This window comes from Lithobates pipiens, unplaced genomic scaffold (genome assembly GCF_037356315.1).
Source record: "Lithobates pipiens isolate NorthernLeopardFrog02 unplaced genomic scaffold, aLitPip1_a1.2 Scaffold_16, whole genome shotgun sequence".
Taxonomy (NCBI): domain Eukaryota; kingdom Metazoa; phylum Chordata; class Amphibia; order Anura; family Ranidae; genus Lithobates; species Lithobates pipiens.
This window is the reverse complement of record NW_027507748.1, coordinates 149540216-149558733: the sequence shown is the minus strand read 5'-3', so window position 1 is coordinate 149558733 and position 18518 is coordinate 149540216. Positions and strand designations below refer to the sequence as shown.

At 46.6% G+C, this 18518-nt stretch overlaps 1 protein-coding gene across 2 annotated transcripts in view; it reads right to left on the bottom strand.

Annotated features, from left to right (window-relative positions):
- Positions 1 to 17442, bottom strand: part of LOC143982142 (smoothelin-like protein 2) — a 157919-nt gene extending 140477 nt beyond the window's left edge. The window contains exon 1 of one of the 2 annotated variants that reach the window (XM_077480601.1): positions 16841 to 17442. In XM_077480601.1, coding sequence (XP_077336727.1) covers positions 16841 to 17185 — 345 coding nt within the window. In that variant the 5' untranslated portion in view covers positions 17186 to 17442. The remainder of the gene's footprint in view (positions 1 to 16840) is intronic. The other variant, XM_077480600.1, reaches the window with a different exon arrangement.
- Between the last annotated feature and the right edge of the window lie 1076 nt (positions 17443 to 18518).

The following is an 18518-nucleotide window of genomic DNA, read 5'->3' as shown; positions in this document are numbered from 1 at the left end:
AATTTAATAAAAATAAAATACCCGTATATACTCGAGTATAGGCCGACCCGAATATAAGCCGAGGCCCCCAATTTACCCCCAAAAAAACTGGCAAACTTATTGACTCGTGTATAAGCCGAGGGTGAGACATGCCTGTCCATCCCTGTGTGTGTGTCCGTCCATCCCTGTGTGTCCGTCCATCCCTGTGTGTCCGTCCATCCATCCCTGTGTGTGTGTGTGTCCATCCATCCATCCATCCCTGTGTGTGTGTGTGTCCATCCATCCATCCATCCCTGTGTGTGTGTGTGTCCATCCATCCATCCATCCCTGTGTGCGTGTGTCTCCATCCATCCATCCATCCCTGTGTGTGTGTGTCTCCATCCATCCATCCATCCCTGTGTGTGTGTGTCTCCATCCATCCATCCATCCCTGTGTGTGTGTGTATCCATCCATCCCTGTGTGTGTGTGTCTCCATCCATCCATCCCTGTGTGTGTGTGTCCATGTGTGTGTGTGTCCATGTGTGTGTGTGTGTGTGTGTGTGTGTGTGTGTGTGTGTGTGTGTGTGTCCAGCCTACCTGTGTCCCGAGCCTCCGTCCCGTGCCTTGCCTCCTTGCCTCCGTCCCGTGCCGTGCCTTGCCTCCGTCCCGTGTCGTGCCTTGCCTCCGTCCCGTCCCGTGCCGTGCCTTGCCTTGCCTCCGTCCCGTGCCTTGCCAGGATCGCCGCTCTTCGTCGGCGCCTCGGCGGCCATTGTAAAATTCAAAAGCCGCGCCTCCGCCTTCGCCTGTGATAGGCGGAACACTGAATTTCCCAGCAGCCTGTGTTCCGCCTATCACGGACATCGTCTCATCCTCGTCCGTAGTACGAGGATGAGACGATGTCCGTGATAGGCGTAACACAGGCTGCTGGGAAATTCAGTGTTCCGCCTATCACAGGCGAAGGCGGAGCCGGAGGCGCGGCTTTTGAATTATAGAATGGCCGCTGTCTGTCTGCTCGACACGCTGATCGAGCAGGCAGACAGCGATGACTCGAGTATAAGCCGAGGGGGGCACTTTCAGCCTCAAAAAAGAGGCTGAAAATCTCGGCTTATACTCGAGTATATACGGTAAATAAAAAATAGAAACCTGGACTTATGCTAGGCAAACACAATAGTTTTAATCAGCTATTTAGAATCCTCCCCTGCTGTGTCATTGCATTCTGATAGTGGATACACAGACAATTGGCTTCAGATGATTGGCTGAAACTGCTGCTTGAAAGAAAGTTTTCCAGTGTGCTCATTCAACAGAGGTTGATATACCGATCGATTTATATTGAAAGAGAGGGTCACACACAGAGTTAGCTGGCCCATGCTGAACCGGCCAAATTTCGGTCCATCTGTACTAATTTTAAGGTTTAAGTAGCAAGGGTCGGCAATCCGTCGACTGGGGCCGACCGCAGGCAGGCGACAGGTAGACCCTGAACAGGTTTCTGTGCCGCCAACCCCCGCCTTCTATGTGCCGGTCCTCATCTCCCCTCCTAGCCTCCAGCCTTCTCCCCGTCTCCGCCACGCCATCTATGTTCCGGTCTCTCTCGCTTCCTCCCACCTCCATCCCCCTTCGCTGCTGTGATCAGTGAACAGCAGAGACTGGGAGGAAGCACAGCACAGGACGGAGAGTGGGAGGAGGAGCTGGTCAAATTAACTTGACCGTAATTCACTGGTAAACCCTGCACTCTCTTGTAATTAAATATTATTTACTTATTATTTAGAATAAAAATAAGTATCAATAAAAAAAATAAAAAAAGTTGGTCGGTCTTACTGTCTTTTTTCTTTTGGGGGGGGGGGGGGGGAGACACTGTGCCCAATGATCTTTGACTTCATGAGTATTGTTCAAGTAGATCTCCATCTCTCGAAAGTTGCCTACCCCTGGTTTAAAGGTTATAGCTTATTCTTTCGTGGTATTTTCTGGCAACCCTTCTACAAGTAGAATTCAGGGAGTAATTAGGAGAGGATTCTATTAGAAAGCAATATCAGACTTTAGCTTGCAAATTATATAGAATCACATGTATATTTATCATCATACAAATACAGGCCTGGTAAAGCAGAACACTGCCATTGAAAGCACATCCTGTGGATCTAGTGAATACATTTTCAGTGCCAAGTCCTGAACAGTCTACACAATGGGGTTGATTTACTAAAGTATTAAAGGAAAATAGAATGCACACTTTGCAAATGCAGTTGCGAGGCCATTTGCTCCTTTCACTTTGCAAAGAATGCCCGAATCACATACAAGGAAAAAATAAAAGATTTTTTCCTTGCACAAGATTGGATGATGGAGGTCAGCAGAACTTCCCCTCATTTACCAAGCTCTGAAGCAAATGCCCTTGTGCAAATGGACCCGAAAAGTGCACAGTCGATTTGCCTTTAATAAATCTACCCCAATGTGTATAAGCAAACACCAAGACTGGGGGTGGGGGGGGTTAATGGGAATGGGAATTTGCAGTACAGATTTGTGTCCCGGGCACCTAATAAAAGGCAAAAGGTTACTGCTCACAGTATGAACATGAGATGAATTGACTAAATCCTCAGAACATCCCTGGTCTCCCACAGAGGGCAGTCATGTTATTTTGCAACCAACACTTCTGTTATTGTAGAATGATACGGCGGAGCTCCGTGGTACTGCAATGGTTGCAGGCTCCAGCAGACACATACTCTGTAATATTCTGCAGGCCTCTGACCTTTACAAGCCTCTTCTGAATGTTTCCCAGCAGGCATCTGGGACTCATCACAACCAGATCCATCACATGGAACTGAACCGGTGTGAGATTTTCCTAGCTACATCTGCTGACTCCGGGGCTTTAAAAGAAAACATATACATACTTTCCTAATTGGACATTGTGGCACATGTATGTATGCATGTGACTAAACTTTGAAATGACCCACGAGAAAAACTCTGGGATGCAAGTTAAAATAACCAATCGCTGGCGTCACATTTGTGTACATTATTTCTGCTAATAATTTTTAACAAAACTGTACCAATTTAGCTGAAAACTGATGAACAATCAGTGATGTCATGGCTCTCATATGTAAAAAGCAACTTCTGTCTGGGCACTGGGAGGTATAATGGAGATGAATACACATCTGCTCCCCCAAGCATTTCAACTATGAGAAACTACAATTCCCATACTGACACAGGAATTGTAGTGAATGGGTGTTTTTGTGGATGGGATGGGGGGGGCAAGGAAAGTGAAATTGCTTTTTAACCACTTAAGAACCGAGCCTCCTTTTTAGACGCGTTGTTTACAAGTTAAAAACATTATTTTTTTTGCTTTACAACAGTAAAGTTAGCCCAATATTGTTTTTATATTGTGAAAGATAATGTTACAGGGAGTAAATTGATGCCCAACATGTCGCGCTTCAAAATTGCAACTGCTCGTGGAATGGCAACACACATTTACCCTTAAAAATCTCCATAGGCCATATTTTAAAAAAATTCTACAGGTTGCATGTTTTGGTTACAGCAGAGGTCTAAGGCTAGAATTATTACTTTCGCTCTACTGATCGCAGCGATACCTCACATTTGATTTGAACACCGTTTTCATATGTGGGAGATGCGATACGTATGCGTTTGCTTCTGCACGCAAGCTCAGCGGGACGGGGCACATTTAAAAAAAATGTTTTCTTATTTTAACTTTTATTTTTAACTGTTTTTTTTTTTTAAAAGGATTGTGTCACTTTTATTCCTATTACAAGGAATGTGAACATCCCTTGTAATAAAAAAATAAAAAAAGAAAAGCACAACAGGACCTCTTAAATATGAGATCTGGTGTCAAAAAGACCTCAGATCTCAAATTTAGACTAAAATTCAATTAAAAATAAATAAATAAATTTGTCATTTAAAAAGATAAAAAATAAATAAATAGCCCTTTAAGAGCTGTGGGCGGAAGTGACGTTTTGACATCAGTTCCGCCCTGCAGTGTCATGGAGACGGGTGGGGGGCCCCCCCATCTTCCTCTCACTCGTCTCCATGCCTAGCCATAGAGAGGACGCGACCATTGCAGATGGCTCTGGTGAGTTCTCCCACCACCGATAAAAGTGATCTTGCAGCAAATCTGCTGCAAAAACCACTTATCTTGTAGTGGACCACCAGCCGATACCGGGGTTGTGGCAGCTAGCTGCTGCCTTAGCAACGATTTCCTCCTTCAAAGTAAGGATGTATATCGACATTCGGCAGTTCGGAAGTTGTTAATGGTAGCCGAGACAAAACTAAGCATTCAACCCTTGCAGTGCAGGGAAAGCACCGATGAAAGGGTAACTTTGGAAATTTTCTGGAGTTCAGTTCAAAATCTTTGTTTTTAGATTTAGATACTCTTTAAAACAAGGTGTCTTGCCTCTTATATTCTCGACACTAACACTGAAAACTAACACAAGCAAAAGCATCTCTGTGAGAATTCCTTCCGACATGCATTTTGGTTAACAGTACATACTTTAACCACTTCCCACCCGGCCAATGCATATGTACGGCTGGGTGGGAGCCGTCTACTTCTGATAGGACGTTCAGGAACGTCCTTCAGAAGTAGCGGGAATCGCGCGCGGGCGTGCCCGCGCAGCAGCACGATCCCGATGTGCTCGTGTCACCCGGACACGGCACATCTCAGATCGGCAGGAGGGCTCTGTGATTGGCCCTCCTGATCACATGACGGCCGTGTCCAATCACGGCCGTCATGTGATGTAAACAAGCAGCCGGTTGCTAGGCAATCGGCTCCTCCTCTCCTCACACAGAAGTCATCGCTGAGGAGAGGAGAGCAGATCGCTGCAGCCGGCTGATGATCAGTGAGTATGAGCTGTTTTTTACAGCTTTTTACTCACTGATCATCAGTCTAGTGCAGTGATGGCGAACCTTGGCACCCCAGATGTTTTGGAACTACATTTCCCATGATGCTTGACTACACTGCAGAGTGCATGAGCATCATGGGAAATGTAGTTCCAAAACATCTGGGGTGCCATGGTTCGCCATCACTGGTCTAGTGTAAACACACACACAACACAGTGTAAACACAATGTCCCCACACATGTCCCCAAAACACACATGTCCCCAAAACATACATGCCCCTAATAATAAAAACATGTCCCCCACTTATGTCCCACTAAAATCACATGTCCCAATGATTATCTGCACACATATGTACGTGATCACCTGCACACATATGTACATGATCATTTGCATACATATGTCCGTGATCACACAAACCAATTATTATACACTTAACGGAATTTTTTTTACCAAAAACATGTAGCAGAATACATTTTGGCTTAAATTTATGACAAAATTTGATTTTATTGGATTTCTTTTAAAATAGAAAAAAGAAAATATTGTTTTTTTTCCAAATTTCCGCTTTTTTTGCGCTTATATCGCAAAACATAAAAAACGGAGTCGTGAATAAATAACACCAAAATAAAGCTCTATTTGTGCGAACAAAATTATAACAATTTCATTTGGGTACAGTGTAGCATGACCGCGCAATTGTCACTGAAAGCGCTAGAGCGATGAAAGCTGGAAATTGAGCTGGGAAGGAAGGGGGCGAAAGTGCCCTGTATTGTAGTGGTTAAGGTAGGGTTGCACCAATACCGGATTTTTATTGTCAAGTATCAATACTTTTGGTTAATTACTCGGTCATACTGAGTACCGATAACTCTGCGGTGCGATTTGAGCCAATATAAAATAAATGGGTTCAAAAAAGGCACTGCAAAGAATGGCATGCAATTTGAATAGGAATCCAGTGCAATTCCTGTCCAAATCGCATGCCGCTCCTGTGTGAACTCAGGCTAAAGTCACTATGACAAGCTTGGGTTCACAGGAGCAGTGTGAGAAACTGCATTCCAGCTGCATGCGATTCTTTGCAGAGTCTACTGTGACTGGACAGTTAAGGAGAAGCAGCAGACTGGAACTAAATAAATAGTCTTCTCTTATCAGTATGTTTCCTGTGCCTTGAGCTGAATGGTTGCTTGTGCCGCTTCACCCTTTTGCAGTTTGTGCTCTGCTGTCCAGAGATTGGAAAAAACTAAAAATCGGGTCAAATTCAGGTACTCGCACTGCTTGCATTTAAAAAAAAGCAAATTTAGACTCACTTCACACCTGACCAATGTGTTGTGGGGAATTACCATACACACATCAACGCATTTCTAAATCCAAAAACAAAACATTTAATATCTTGCAGTTTACCAGCACTTAGATGTGGTGACTGCATTCATTTCCTATTTTAGCATTTTGTTCACTTATTCACACCTGATGATCCTACCAGTTACACAATTTATACCCTGGAGTGACAACACTGACTGCACTGTACCTATGAAGGAGAAACGTTATCACTCTAGGCTGCTCTCTCGATGTGGACTACAAACACTAACATGCACTGCATTGATGCATTCACACTATTTCACAGTAACCCTGAGATAAAACAAAGTTCAGGAAAATTCCTTTATCCCATTGTTTTGGAAATCTATGTACACTACAAATTGTATGATTGAATCTGTTCTGATATCGGTGTTTTACTAACCTGACTGCTTATTATTCTAAATAGGAAACCTTCATTTTGTTTGCAAATATTAAAGATTCTAACTACCAGCAAGAATGAGTCCTTCCATTTAAAGAGCACCTGTCATTTCCGATCCATCATGGCGTTAACGGGCATCCACTCACCTGCTGCCGCTACATCCCTCACCTTGTTGCGTCACTGCCGCCCCCATCCCATTAAAGTGAATGGGAGACTGTCGGTGAGTCAAAGGGGGGAGTAGGCTGAGGAGCTGCTGCGGGACAGAGATGACAGTTGATCTTAAAAAATTAATATTTAAATCAAGCCTTTTTACTAGTGATTTAAATCAAATCCACCCTGACACATGGTTCCCATCTATGTACTGTGATGCAATGAAATGCATGGGTATTAGATGCATTGGGATGAAATTTAAATTGCATATTTTTGTCACAATGCAGAAGTGTGAAGATGACATGAAAAAAAAATTCCATTGTCAAGTTTCTATTGATGATGTGTGTGTGTCCAACATAAACCATTGTACATGATCTCATGACCAAAAAGTCAAACTACAAAGTGTGGGAAAACCGTAAAATGTTAAGTTGTAACCAGAGCAAGAGGTGACAAAATAACCTCCAACGAGGATATCTTTTTCAGGGACAACTCTTATGGGAATGGGATGGGAATCCCATTTCACATTAAAGAGATTTCTCTAGCGGGACACACACACACACACACACAAAATATTATTTGGTCTTTTATTCTTTAAACCTGCCCAAAATTTATCTTTAGGAAGCACTAGCAAGTTTTTGAAGCCTTTCCCAATGAAAGCAAATTAATTACTTATTTTGAATTACTTATTCAATCTGCCTTAATAAAAACACCACAAACTGAAAAGAATTAAAGAAAACAAAACAAAAAAACACAACCCTCAAAAAAGACAAATATAAGAAGCTGAAGCGATTGTCAAACGTTTTCACTCAAGTATCGCATGCAAAGCCCAAAGGACCTATAAATGTCAAGCCGAAACTAAAACACTGCTATAAATTGAGCTTACGTATATATTTTATATTGTGTTTATAGCAAATAGTTACGAAAGCCCTTGATTTAAAAGCAAAATGTAAAATCCATAATAACTTCAACAGTACCACAACATAAATGCACATGCAATTGTTATTAAATGCCACAAAACATAAAGATGCTTGTCAAACTTAAAGCAGACTAAGGCTGGGTTCACACCTATGCGAATTGGATGCATCCAATTCGCATGACAGGAGATTGTAACTGGCTCTCTATGGAGTCGGTTCACATATCTCTGTTGTGGAGCAGCTTGCACAGGAGTGCTGTGCGTCTTTGGCTCCGTTTCAGGGCCGAATTCAGGCAAAAATTTGTCCCCGATTTATCCCTAGAGAACAAGGACGTACCACACCTCTGTTGCGAGACCCCTTGGAGGCATGAACCCAGCTTCAAACGATGAAATAAACTTAAGATAAATCCCCTCCTCCCCAACTAAATGAAAGCCTCCAAATATCCACGTGTGAATACCACTGCCATACCAATATCTTGACCCTGCTAATTACTTTAGCTTCTGCTCACAATTGCTTATGGTACCTTTTTCCCCACACTAGACTAGTCTATTTACACCAAGGTGTACAAAGTGGGTAAAGTCTTTCCACACCATCTACTAACCACTTTGTATACCTTTTGCTTGACTCTCCTCACCACACTTTTTTCTTTAGCCTTCTTCTATCTCTCCACACTATTACCTTAGAGTCTATTCACACAGGGGCAACTTTCGATCTGACAAGTCGCGCGACATGATAAAAATCAATGTAAGCGAATGAGCGCCATCTTAATGCACACTACTGAAGTCACTCCGACTTCAGAAAAGGTTCCTGTACTACTTCAATCCAACTTCTAGGCGGCTTGTACCCATTGATTTCAATGGAAGTTGCCACCAAGGCAGATCCCCTGTCTTAATTGAAGGAACTTTCCAGGAAATAAAAAATAGTTTTCTAGGCAAACCCCTCCCTCCCACAGAGTTGATTATTATGTGATTGGCCACTGGCAAAGTCCCCTGTCCTGGAGGCAACTTCAAGTTGCCTTGTAAGTTGCCCCAAGTCGCGCTGTGGTTCATACTAAAGTCATGTCCAAATTGCCTCCCAAAGTTGCGCTGGAAGTCGTGTTGCCCCTGTGTGAATGGACTCTTAAACTCATTCTTTATTTCTCCTACAAAACACAATTACTCATCTGATTAGCTCAGGAGCAATCCCCTATGGACTGGAAGATCACTTTGCTGAAACCTGGAACTTGAAGCTCCTGGCTCATTTTGAAAAATGTTACTATTTAACCACTAGGGATCTGCGCTATAGCCGAATGACGGCTACAGCGCGGACCTGCTTTTCCGGGACTATGTCTATTGACGTCGTCCCGTGCACGAGCGGCCTGCGTGCCCCCTGAGGGGCGTGCGCGGCGCGCTCTGTGATCAGCGGGTCTATAAAAACTCGCCTGATCACGGATCGAAGCAAGGGGTCGATCCCGACCCCTTACCACGTGATCAGCTGTCAGCCAATGACAGCTGATCATGTTACACAACAGAGCGGGCAATCGGCTATTTTTGACTGACAGCGCGAGGAGAAAAAAAAAAGCCGATCACCAGCGGCCATGATCGGGACATCAGTCCCGATCACGGCCAGCTTATCAGTGCCCACCTGCCCCCTGCCAGTGCCACCTCAATAATAAAAAGTGCCCCCATCAGTGCCCACAGTGCCACCCATCAGTGCCCACAATCTGCCTCAACAACAGTGCTGCACCCCAGTGCCACATATCCGTGCCCATCAATGTCATCTACCAGTGCCCATCAGTGCCGCCCATCAGTGCCACCTATCAGTGCCCAGAAGTCCCATCTATCAGTGGTACCTTAGTGCCACCCATCCGTGCCACCCATCCATGCCACCCATCAGTGCCACCCATCAGTGGCATCTTATCTGTGCCCATCTTTGCCCATCAGCACTGCCTTATCTGTGCCTACTGGTGCCGCCTTAACTATGCCTATCAGCGCCCACCAGTGCAGCCCATCAGCGCCCACCAGTGCAGCCCATCAGCGCCCACCAGTGCAGCCCATCAGCGCCCACCAGTGCAGCCCATCAGCGCCCACCAGTGCCGCCCCATCAGCGCCCACCAGTGCCGCCCCATCAGCGCCCACCAGTGCCGCCCCATCAGCGCCCACCAGTGCAGCCCATCAGCGCCCACCAGTGCCGCCCCATCAGCGCCCACCAGTGCCGCCCCATCAGCGCCCACCAGTGCCGCCCCATCAGCGCCCACCAGTGCCGCCCCATCAGCGCCCACCAGTGCCGCCCCATCAGCACCCACCAGTGCCGCCTCATCAGCACATTTCAATGAAGGAGAAAAATTACCTGTTTGCAAAATTTTATAACAAACTATGAAACATGATTTTTTTTTTTTTTTTATTTTGCATCTTTTTTTGTTTGTTTAGCAAAAAATAAAACTCCCTGCTGTAATTAAATACCACCAAAAAAAAAAGCTCTATTTGTGGGATAAAAATGATAAAAATTTCATTTGGGTACAGTGTTGTATGACTGCGCAATTGTCATTCAAATGGGCGATAAGCTGTCACTGCCCACATAGTTAGGGCCTTGGTCTGGGGATTTTAAAGCCCCTCTTTTCTTCCTGGTCTTTCCTTAGAAATTCTGATGGCTCAGAGCGATTTATTGGTTACATGCTGGCATTGGCAAACAGAGTGTGTTTTGGGTGTGGTCCAAGGGCTCATTCACACATGATGTTGTGGGGGGGGGCGCACAGTAAAACCACTCCCAACTGCTCCCTCTCTGCAACAGCCAGGGTCGTACACATGCTGTGGCCACAGCTGGAAGTATACTGCCAACTGAATGGGGCTGCAATCAACCCGCATGCATTGCATGCTGCTTCGGGAACGGTGATGCTGCATTTAGAGGGTTAATACAGGGGTTGCGAAGGTGACATATTGCGTGTTCACCGCCTCTCAAATGCCTCTGAAAAGCAATCCCGATCATACAGGATTAGGAGTCAAAATTAAAATAACATTCGTAAATACACACACGGTCGAGAAAATACCTTCACTTTCCTGACCAAGCTCCTGCTGTGCCGATGTACAGGTCGGCGTAGGAGCTCAATCTGAACCACATGCCTTGGCACCCCTCCTGACCTGAGGCGGCACCCCAATTGGGAAAGGCTGCTCTATATACATGTGAAACATTTTGATAAAATACAGCAAAAAAAGTTTAAAATTGGTTGGGAAACTTGAAGAAATGCGCACTTTTCCACAAAAAACTGAAATTGCAACTATACTGCACTATGCATCTGAACATTCCTCCTGCTGAAGACATTTTATGGGATTTTGTGTTCAATATGTTCCTCTTGGCTTGTATGGAGAGAATGAGATGACCCACCTGTCTTATTAGTCATTTTTTATAAATACAAGAGTTCAGCATTTGGCAAGAACAGCTCTAAAAACTCTCCAAAAGTATAAATATTACAACATAATATTGTCATGTGTGTTTTATATTACTTTGTATTTATTTAAAGGATTACTTAGTGTTTAATATTAAAAAATCAAGAGATACAATTTGTCTGCATGCAGGCTAGTTTCATTACAATTTCAATTACTCAATCTATACAATTTATTTGACCCTCCAAAGTGCAACAGCTGTTTCTTTAGTGATGATATTCTTGCCTGAGTTACAATCATGAGGATACAAAAGTCCCAAGCAGTTAACGTGGAGCTCGACCCAAAAAGGGAAGTTCCCCTTTAAGCACTCCCTCCCCTGCAACATTTGGTATGTCATTTTTTTTTTGGGGGGCGAATACCTAGTTTTGACAGGTACCCACTCCCCCTTCCGCTCAGCTCGACTATGATCCGAGCTGAAAAGGGTTGTAAAGGCAGAATGCATTCTATGCATGAAGATAAAAATCCTTCAGTGTGCAACAGCCCCCCATAACACTTACCTGAGCCCATCTAGATCCAGGAGTGTCTCAGCTGCCCGGGATTCCCCTCCTCATTGGCTGAGACAGTAGCGTGGCGCCATTGGCTCCCGCTATTGTCAACGTCAGACAGCCAATGAAGACAGAAAGGGGGAGGGGCAAGGCTGCAGGACCGTCTCTGAATGGAAACAGGTGCCCCCATAGCCAGCTGCTCGCTGTGGGGGCACTCAACAGGAGGGAGGGGCCAGGAACATCAAAGAGGGACCCCAGAAAGAGGAGGATCTGGGCTGCTCTGTGCAAAACCATTACACAGAGCAGGCAAGTATAATATGTTTGTTATTTTTAACAAGAAAAATAAAAAATAAATAAATAGGAGACTTTAGTATCACTTGAAGTTCTCCTCTCCCCCTCCATCCCTGCAATCCTCTGGGACACGTCACAGGTACCAGAAGACTGCTGGAACATTCACGCATGCACGGCTGTGAAGCCACAAGCTGTCACAGTCAAGTGTCCACAGTTGAAATGGCGGGGAGAGGAGAGGGAGAGAAGCGACGGCTCGGGTGAGCACATCGCTGGATCGTGGGACAGATTAATGTGTGCTTATTAAGTCATAAGGTGCACTTTTTTGTAGCTACTGTCTTAATAAACACAAAATGACTGGGGCTCCTCTGATTTCTAAAAACAGGAATTGAAAAAAAATATACACCAGTTAAATCTCATCTGGTTCCTGCTAAATCGGCTGATATTTGAGCTGTGGGTGACCCCGTTGGCCCCACCCAGCTCGACAACCTTCGACTGAAAAATTGAAGGAGATGGGTGAAAAACAGTACTCTGGGCTCCCTTTCTGGGTGTGCCACCACTGGAAAATGCTTCCTATGGGGCTGTAACTGCGGGGCTCAATCCAGAGCTGTGTGCGTCTAGCAACACACACACAGCATGGCCCAGCCCCGCCTCCACCCAAAACCCTCCCCCTGGTCTCTGCTCACATGATTTGATTGACAGCAGCAGGAGACAATGGCTGCTGCTCCTTCTGTAAGCAGAGAGCAGCTGCAGACGACCAAAGTCTTACTTTGAAGGTACTTTGGGAAGCGGCAGCTATATGTCCAGCCGGGACTCTGTGGTAGTTGTGAATAGATCAGCAGTGGTGTCCCTTTTGTTGGGCATAAGACTAAGATACCTTGTATACCATCCTTGTCACTGGAACTTGTATATACCTCAAACACAAGTTTTCCTAGTGCCTTTCTTTATAACCTTTGAAATCAATAGCCTGGACTGCTAACCCCTATGCCAGTGATGGCGAACCTTGGCACCCCAGATGTTTTGGAACTACGTTTCCCATGATGCTCATGCACTCTGCAGTGTAGCGGAGCATCGTGAGAAATGTAGTTCCAAAAACTATGGGGTGCCAAGGTTCGCTATCACTGCCCTATGCGGTAGACAGATCTTGTGATATTGCACCACCTGCTCAATGTCACATGCTCCTGCATATCGGCACTGTAAAAAAAAAAAACTCCCAACAGCCAACAATCCAACAGTGGATCAGATAGGGAGAGGATATCTACCACCTCATTGAAAAACTCTCTCACCAAATTCTGAGCACATGGTATTACTGTATAGAATATACCTGCATGGGACGATTTCAAACCATTTCTTGCTACCTAAATAAGATTCTAAATATTGATCCTGCTGCTATCAATCCAGCCAATGAGGACACGAGGCAGCGGCCAGAGCGGCTTTACTCATCCCCGCTGCTTGAACGATTAGTTTCAGGTAAGTAAAAAGGAGGGGCCTTCGAGGGGTTACAACCCCTTTTGTGGTACCGAATGCTGACAGATGGTTACATCTGCACCCTATTTTATGTTGGTTGGTTCAGCAATTTGAAATAGATGTATATACACATGCATATGTAGAATAAATTCATATACATCATACTGTACTCAATGGACATTTATTTTCAAATAGCCAGTTGCAGATAAGCTAGCCATAGACAGGCAGATGTCACAGGGCCCATTCAAATCTGAATGTTAATGCAACACGTGGCTATATTAGCATGTGCGTGGTAAGTGGCAAGCTTTTTCACCCTAATGCAATCTATGCATTAAAGTGAAAAATCTTCGATCCGATCCAGCGATGTGCATGAGAGTAGCGGACAGGAGCTCCCGCTGCTGTCAATCAAATGCTGTGATCAGCGAGCAAGAGCGAGGGCCAGTGTCGAAAAACGCAGACAGGGTGGCTCAGGAGCAAGCACGCAAGGGTGTCCCCATGAAAAGCTGCTTTCCATGGGCGCACTGTGCAGGGGGAGGAACCGGGAGTGCCGGCGGGAAACCCGAGAAGAGGATCAGGGCTGCAAAACCATTGCACAGAGCATTTAACTATAGTATGTTTGTTATTTTAAAAAATAAAAAATAAATAAAGCTTTAGGGCCGGTTCACACAGGGGGCGATGCGAGGCGACACGACTTGCCTCGCCGCGACCTGACAAGTCGCCCCCGTTCTGTACAATGGAACCGTTCTGAGAGGAGCGACTCGAGTCGCTCCGACTCAGAAAAAAGGTTCCTGTACTACTTTTGGGCGACCTCGGGGCGACTTGCATTGACTTCTATACAGAAGTCATTTGCAAGTCGCCGCTGAGGTCGCGGCAGGTCGCGGCGAGGCAAGTCGGTGTCGCCTCGCATCGCCCCCCTGTGTGAACCGGCCCTTAATTTCACTGCACCATCAGAACGCATATGTGCTGCAAAGTACCACAATACACCACAACATTGCACACTGTAAGTTTGTGTGTTGAGGGGCATGACAACACATATAATAGCACTAAAATATCCTTAATCTTTCTATCTCGGAGCAATATGCTGCTTTTTGAAGCATGTACAACTCAAGAAAGGAGCGTGTACAACGAGAAGAAAAGATCCAAATAATAGCATCTACATTTACAAAAAGATGGAGCTTATCTGAAGAATACAGTGGTAAATGTCACCAAAAACAAATAAATACAATTATATACATATCCACCAAGCTATAATGCATACAAATGATAAATTATAATCACTACATGTATAGTGAATGAAGTCTATAAACCTCTGTATAGCAGCTGTGTGACCGTTTTAATCACAGCCAGTATACTTCATGCCATTGTAACGAATGAATACTGCAGCGAATGAATGAATCCTAAAGCTCATTTCCAGACAAAACTTTTTTTTTTTTAGTTTTTACAGTGAGAAAGGTTTAGAACCTCTACTATCAAATATGCCTAAAAACACTGCTTTCTATATTCCTATCTATTGACAGTCTCCCGCTCTGTACACAGAGCACAGCGCCCGGATGTCACCGAGCTTCGATGATTACACTGGAAGAGATGTGTCCTCCCTGTGTGATCTGCAGGACTGAGTTATCAGTATGACAAGCTTGAGTCTTGCCCTGCTATGGTTATTGTTTTTATATATGGATTACTTTTAAGCATAAATAATATTTTATATACAGTAATACCTCGGATTGCGAGTAATGCAGTTTATGAGCGTTTTGCAATAAGAGCTAAATTTAATTAAAAAACCCCTGACTCAGTTTGCAAGCGTTTTCTCACAAGACAAGCAGGATTCAAGCCTCCGGGGTGTGCAGTACCACATTTGGCCAGAGCTGCAGGGGCGCCGGTGACACTTGTAAATTCTCTGGTTCCCGTGTTTCTCAGAGTGTCTCTGAGTGTTTCTGAATGTCTCCAGTGCCCCCCCCCCCCCCCCCCACCTCCGGTTACATGCGGTACTGAAGACACTAGCAGTGCCACTGGAAGGGTTTATCTGAGTTTCTACTATATCCTATGGATTACAAGCATTGTTCTGGAACGAATTATGCTCGTAATCCAAGGTACCACTAATTATATATATATTTATCTTCCCCCATCAACTCTTGCCTCCTGTCAAACTTGACATGCTGAGTTAAATATGCCACAAAGCAAAGCATCCCAGCTGCAGCGTGTATATGTACAAGCCCCTCCGGCTGCCATGTCCACTTATAGATGGATGATGGGGGTTTAATAAGAAAGTAGATCAATTTCTGTAGGGCCTACCTAATAATTTGGGATGGGGGGGGCGCGCACTTTAGTGTCACAGGACTGGTATGAGACAAGAACATTAGGCTTTTATTTTTTTTATTGCCCTTTCTGACTTCCTATCCAGGTGCCACTTGTTACCCCTCATTTATTTATTTTCCTGTTGTCACTGGGACAGGGAAGTGAAAGGATATTTCCACAATAAGGACATGGGCAGCAGCAAAAACTCTAAATTTCCAAACTAAAAAAAAGTTATGCCTGGAGTTGAGATAGATAGAACAAACCCCTTCTATGCCCCCTTGTGATGGGTAGTTGCCCCTTGTAATGGGTAGGTCCCTCTCATTGCTTCCTGTGATAAGTAGTGCCTTTGATGGGCAATGCCCCCATGTGATAAGCAGTGACTCCTGGAATTGGTAGGTCCCCCTCGTTGACCCCCCTGGGATGGGTAGATCCCCCCACTGCCCCCCTGGGATGGGTAGGTCCCCCCACTGCCCCCCTGGGATGGGTAGGTCCCCTCATTTCCTGACTGGGATGGGTAGGTGCCCTCATTGCCCGACTGGGATGGGTAGGTGCCCTCATTGCCCGACTGGGATGGGTAGGTGCCCTCATTGCCCGACTGGGATGGGTAGGTGCCCTCATTGCCCGACTGGGATGGGTAGGTGCCCTCATTGCCCGACTGGGATGGGTAGGTGCCCTCATTGCCCGACTGGGATGGGTAGGTGCCCTCATTGCCCGACTGGGATGGGTAGGTGCCCTCATTGCCCGACTGGGATGGGTAGGTGCCCTCATTGCCCGACTGGGATGGGTAGGTGCCCTCATTGCCCGACTGGGATGGGTAGGTGCCCTCATTGCCCGACTGGGATGGGTAGGTGCCCTCATTGCCCGACTGGGATGGGTAGGTGCCCTCATTGCCCGACTGGGATGGGTAGGTGCCCTCATTGCCCGACTGGGATGGGTAGGTGCCCTCATTGCCCGACTGGGATGGGTAGGTGCCCTCATTGCCCGACTGGGATGGGTAGGTGCCCTCATTGCCCAACTGGGATGGGTAGGTGCCCTCATTGCCCGACTGGGATGGGTAGGTGCCCTCATTGCCCGACTGGGATGGGTAGGTGCCCTCATTGCCCGACTGGGATGGGTAGGTGCCCTCATTGCCCGACTGGGATGGGTAGGTGCCCTCATTGCCCGACTGGGATGGGTAGGTGCCCTCATTTCCCCCTGGGATGGGTAGGTTCCCTCATTGCCCCCTGGGATGGGTAGGTTCCCTCATTGCCCCCTGGGATGGGTAGGTGCCCTCACTGCCCCCTGGGGTGAGAAGTACCTCTCATGCAGAGAACTGACCTGAGCCGCCTTGGTGGAGACGGAGAGCAGCGCATGGCTGGAGTACCTGGTCTGTCCGTCCCCGCTCAGCCCCGCAGCCCGGCTCAGTACTTCCACCTGGCGGCTGAGTTTGTCCACCTGTTCCCGCAGCCTCCGGTTCTCGCTCTGCAGGTCGGTGACAGACCGGGAGAGGGGCCCCGCCAGGCGCAGCACGTCCTCAAGCTGCCTCTCCACCCCGCGCCTGAACTCTTCCATCTCGGCTTGGAGTCCGTGCACGGTCCCCCGGAGCGGACATTCCCTCTCCTCCTCCTCCGGAGCACTCCTACTACACACCGGCCACATCGACACCTCCACCCCGGGATCCATGCTGGCGGCGATCGGGGCTTCCAAGTCACTTCACTGAGCGGCAACCATCGTCCGTGACCTTGTCCGGTGTGATCGTCAGCCCACTTCCGTTGTGTACAGGTGCACAGGGCCGGTGTGTGGGGGAGGGACGGCCGCTCCACAGGTGACATCCACCGCACGCAGGAATGTGATGGAGCTGTCACCGAGATGAGCCCGGTCACTATGAGCGGCTCCTCCGCCGACACTCCGCTGGAAGGAGATGCTCGGGCGGGGGAGGGACCCAGGAGGAGGAGGGGGAGAGGGACTTCTCCTGGGTTACCACCCCGACCAAAAAAAAGATATACTCCTTATCTACAGACACCGGGCTTCCTACTCCTCTCTGCATTCTACACCCTACATAGGTACTCACACCTCCCCCCTACCTCTATAGGTACTCACACCTTCTCCTACATCCACAGGTACTCACACCTTCCCCTACCTCCATAGGTACTCACACCTTCCCCTACCTCCATAAGTGCTCACACCTTCTCCTACATCCATAGGTACTCACACCTCCCCTTACCTCCATGGGTACTTACACCTTTTTCTACCTCCATAGGTACTCACACCTCCCCTTACCTCCATAAGTACTCACACCTCCTCCTACCTCCATAGGTACTCACACCTTCTCCTACCTACATAGGTACTCACACCTTCTCCTCTCATACATACATAGGTACTCATGCCTCCATAGGTACTCGCACCTCCTACCTCCATAGGTGCTCACACCTTCTCCTACTTCCATAGGTGCTCACACCTCCTTCTACCTACATAGGTACTCACACCTCTTCTTACCTCCATAGGTGCTCACATCTCCCCTACCTCCATAGGTACTCACACCTTCTCCTACTTACATAGGTGCTCATACCTCCTCTTACCTCCATAGGTACTCACACCCCCCCTTACCTCCATAGGTACTCACACCTCCTCTAACCTTCATAGGTGCTCATACACCCTCCTGCCTTAACAGATACTCATACATACACCTACCTACAAAGGTACTCATAAGTTCTACTACCTCCATGAATAATCATGCACCCTTCTACCTTCATACAGTAGGTTTTCCCATGTCCTCCTGTCTTCACAGGTACTTACACATCCTTCTGTATTCACAAGTACTTACACATACTGTTACCTTCACAGTTACTCGCATGTCCTCTAACCTCCATATGTGCTCATAAACCCTCCTGCCTTCACAGATACTCATACATCCTACTACCTCCATAGGTAATCATGCACCCCACTAACTTCACAGGTACTCATACATCCTCTTACCTTAGTAGGCACTCATGCATCCTTCTACCTTCATGGGTGC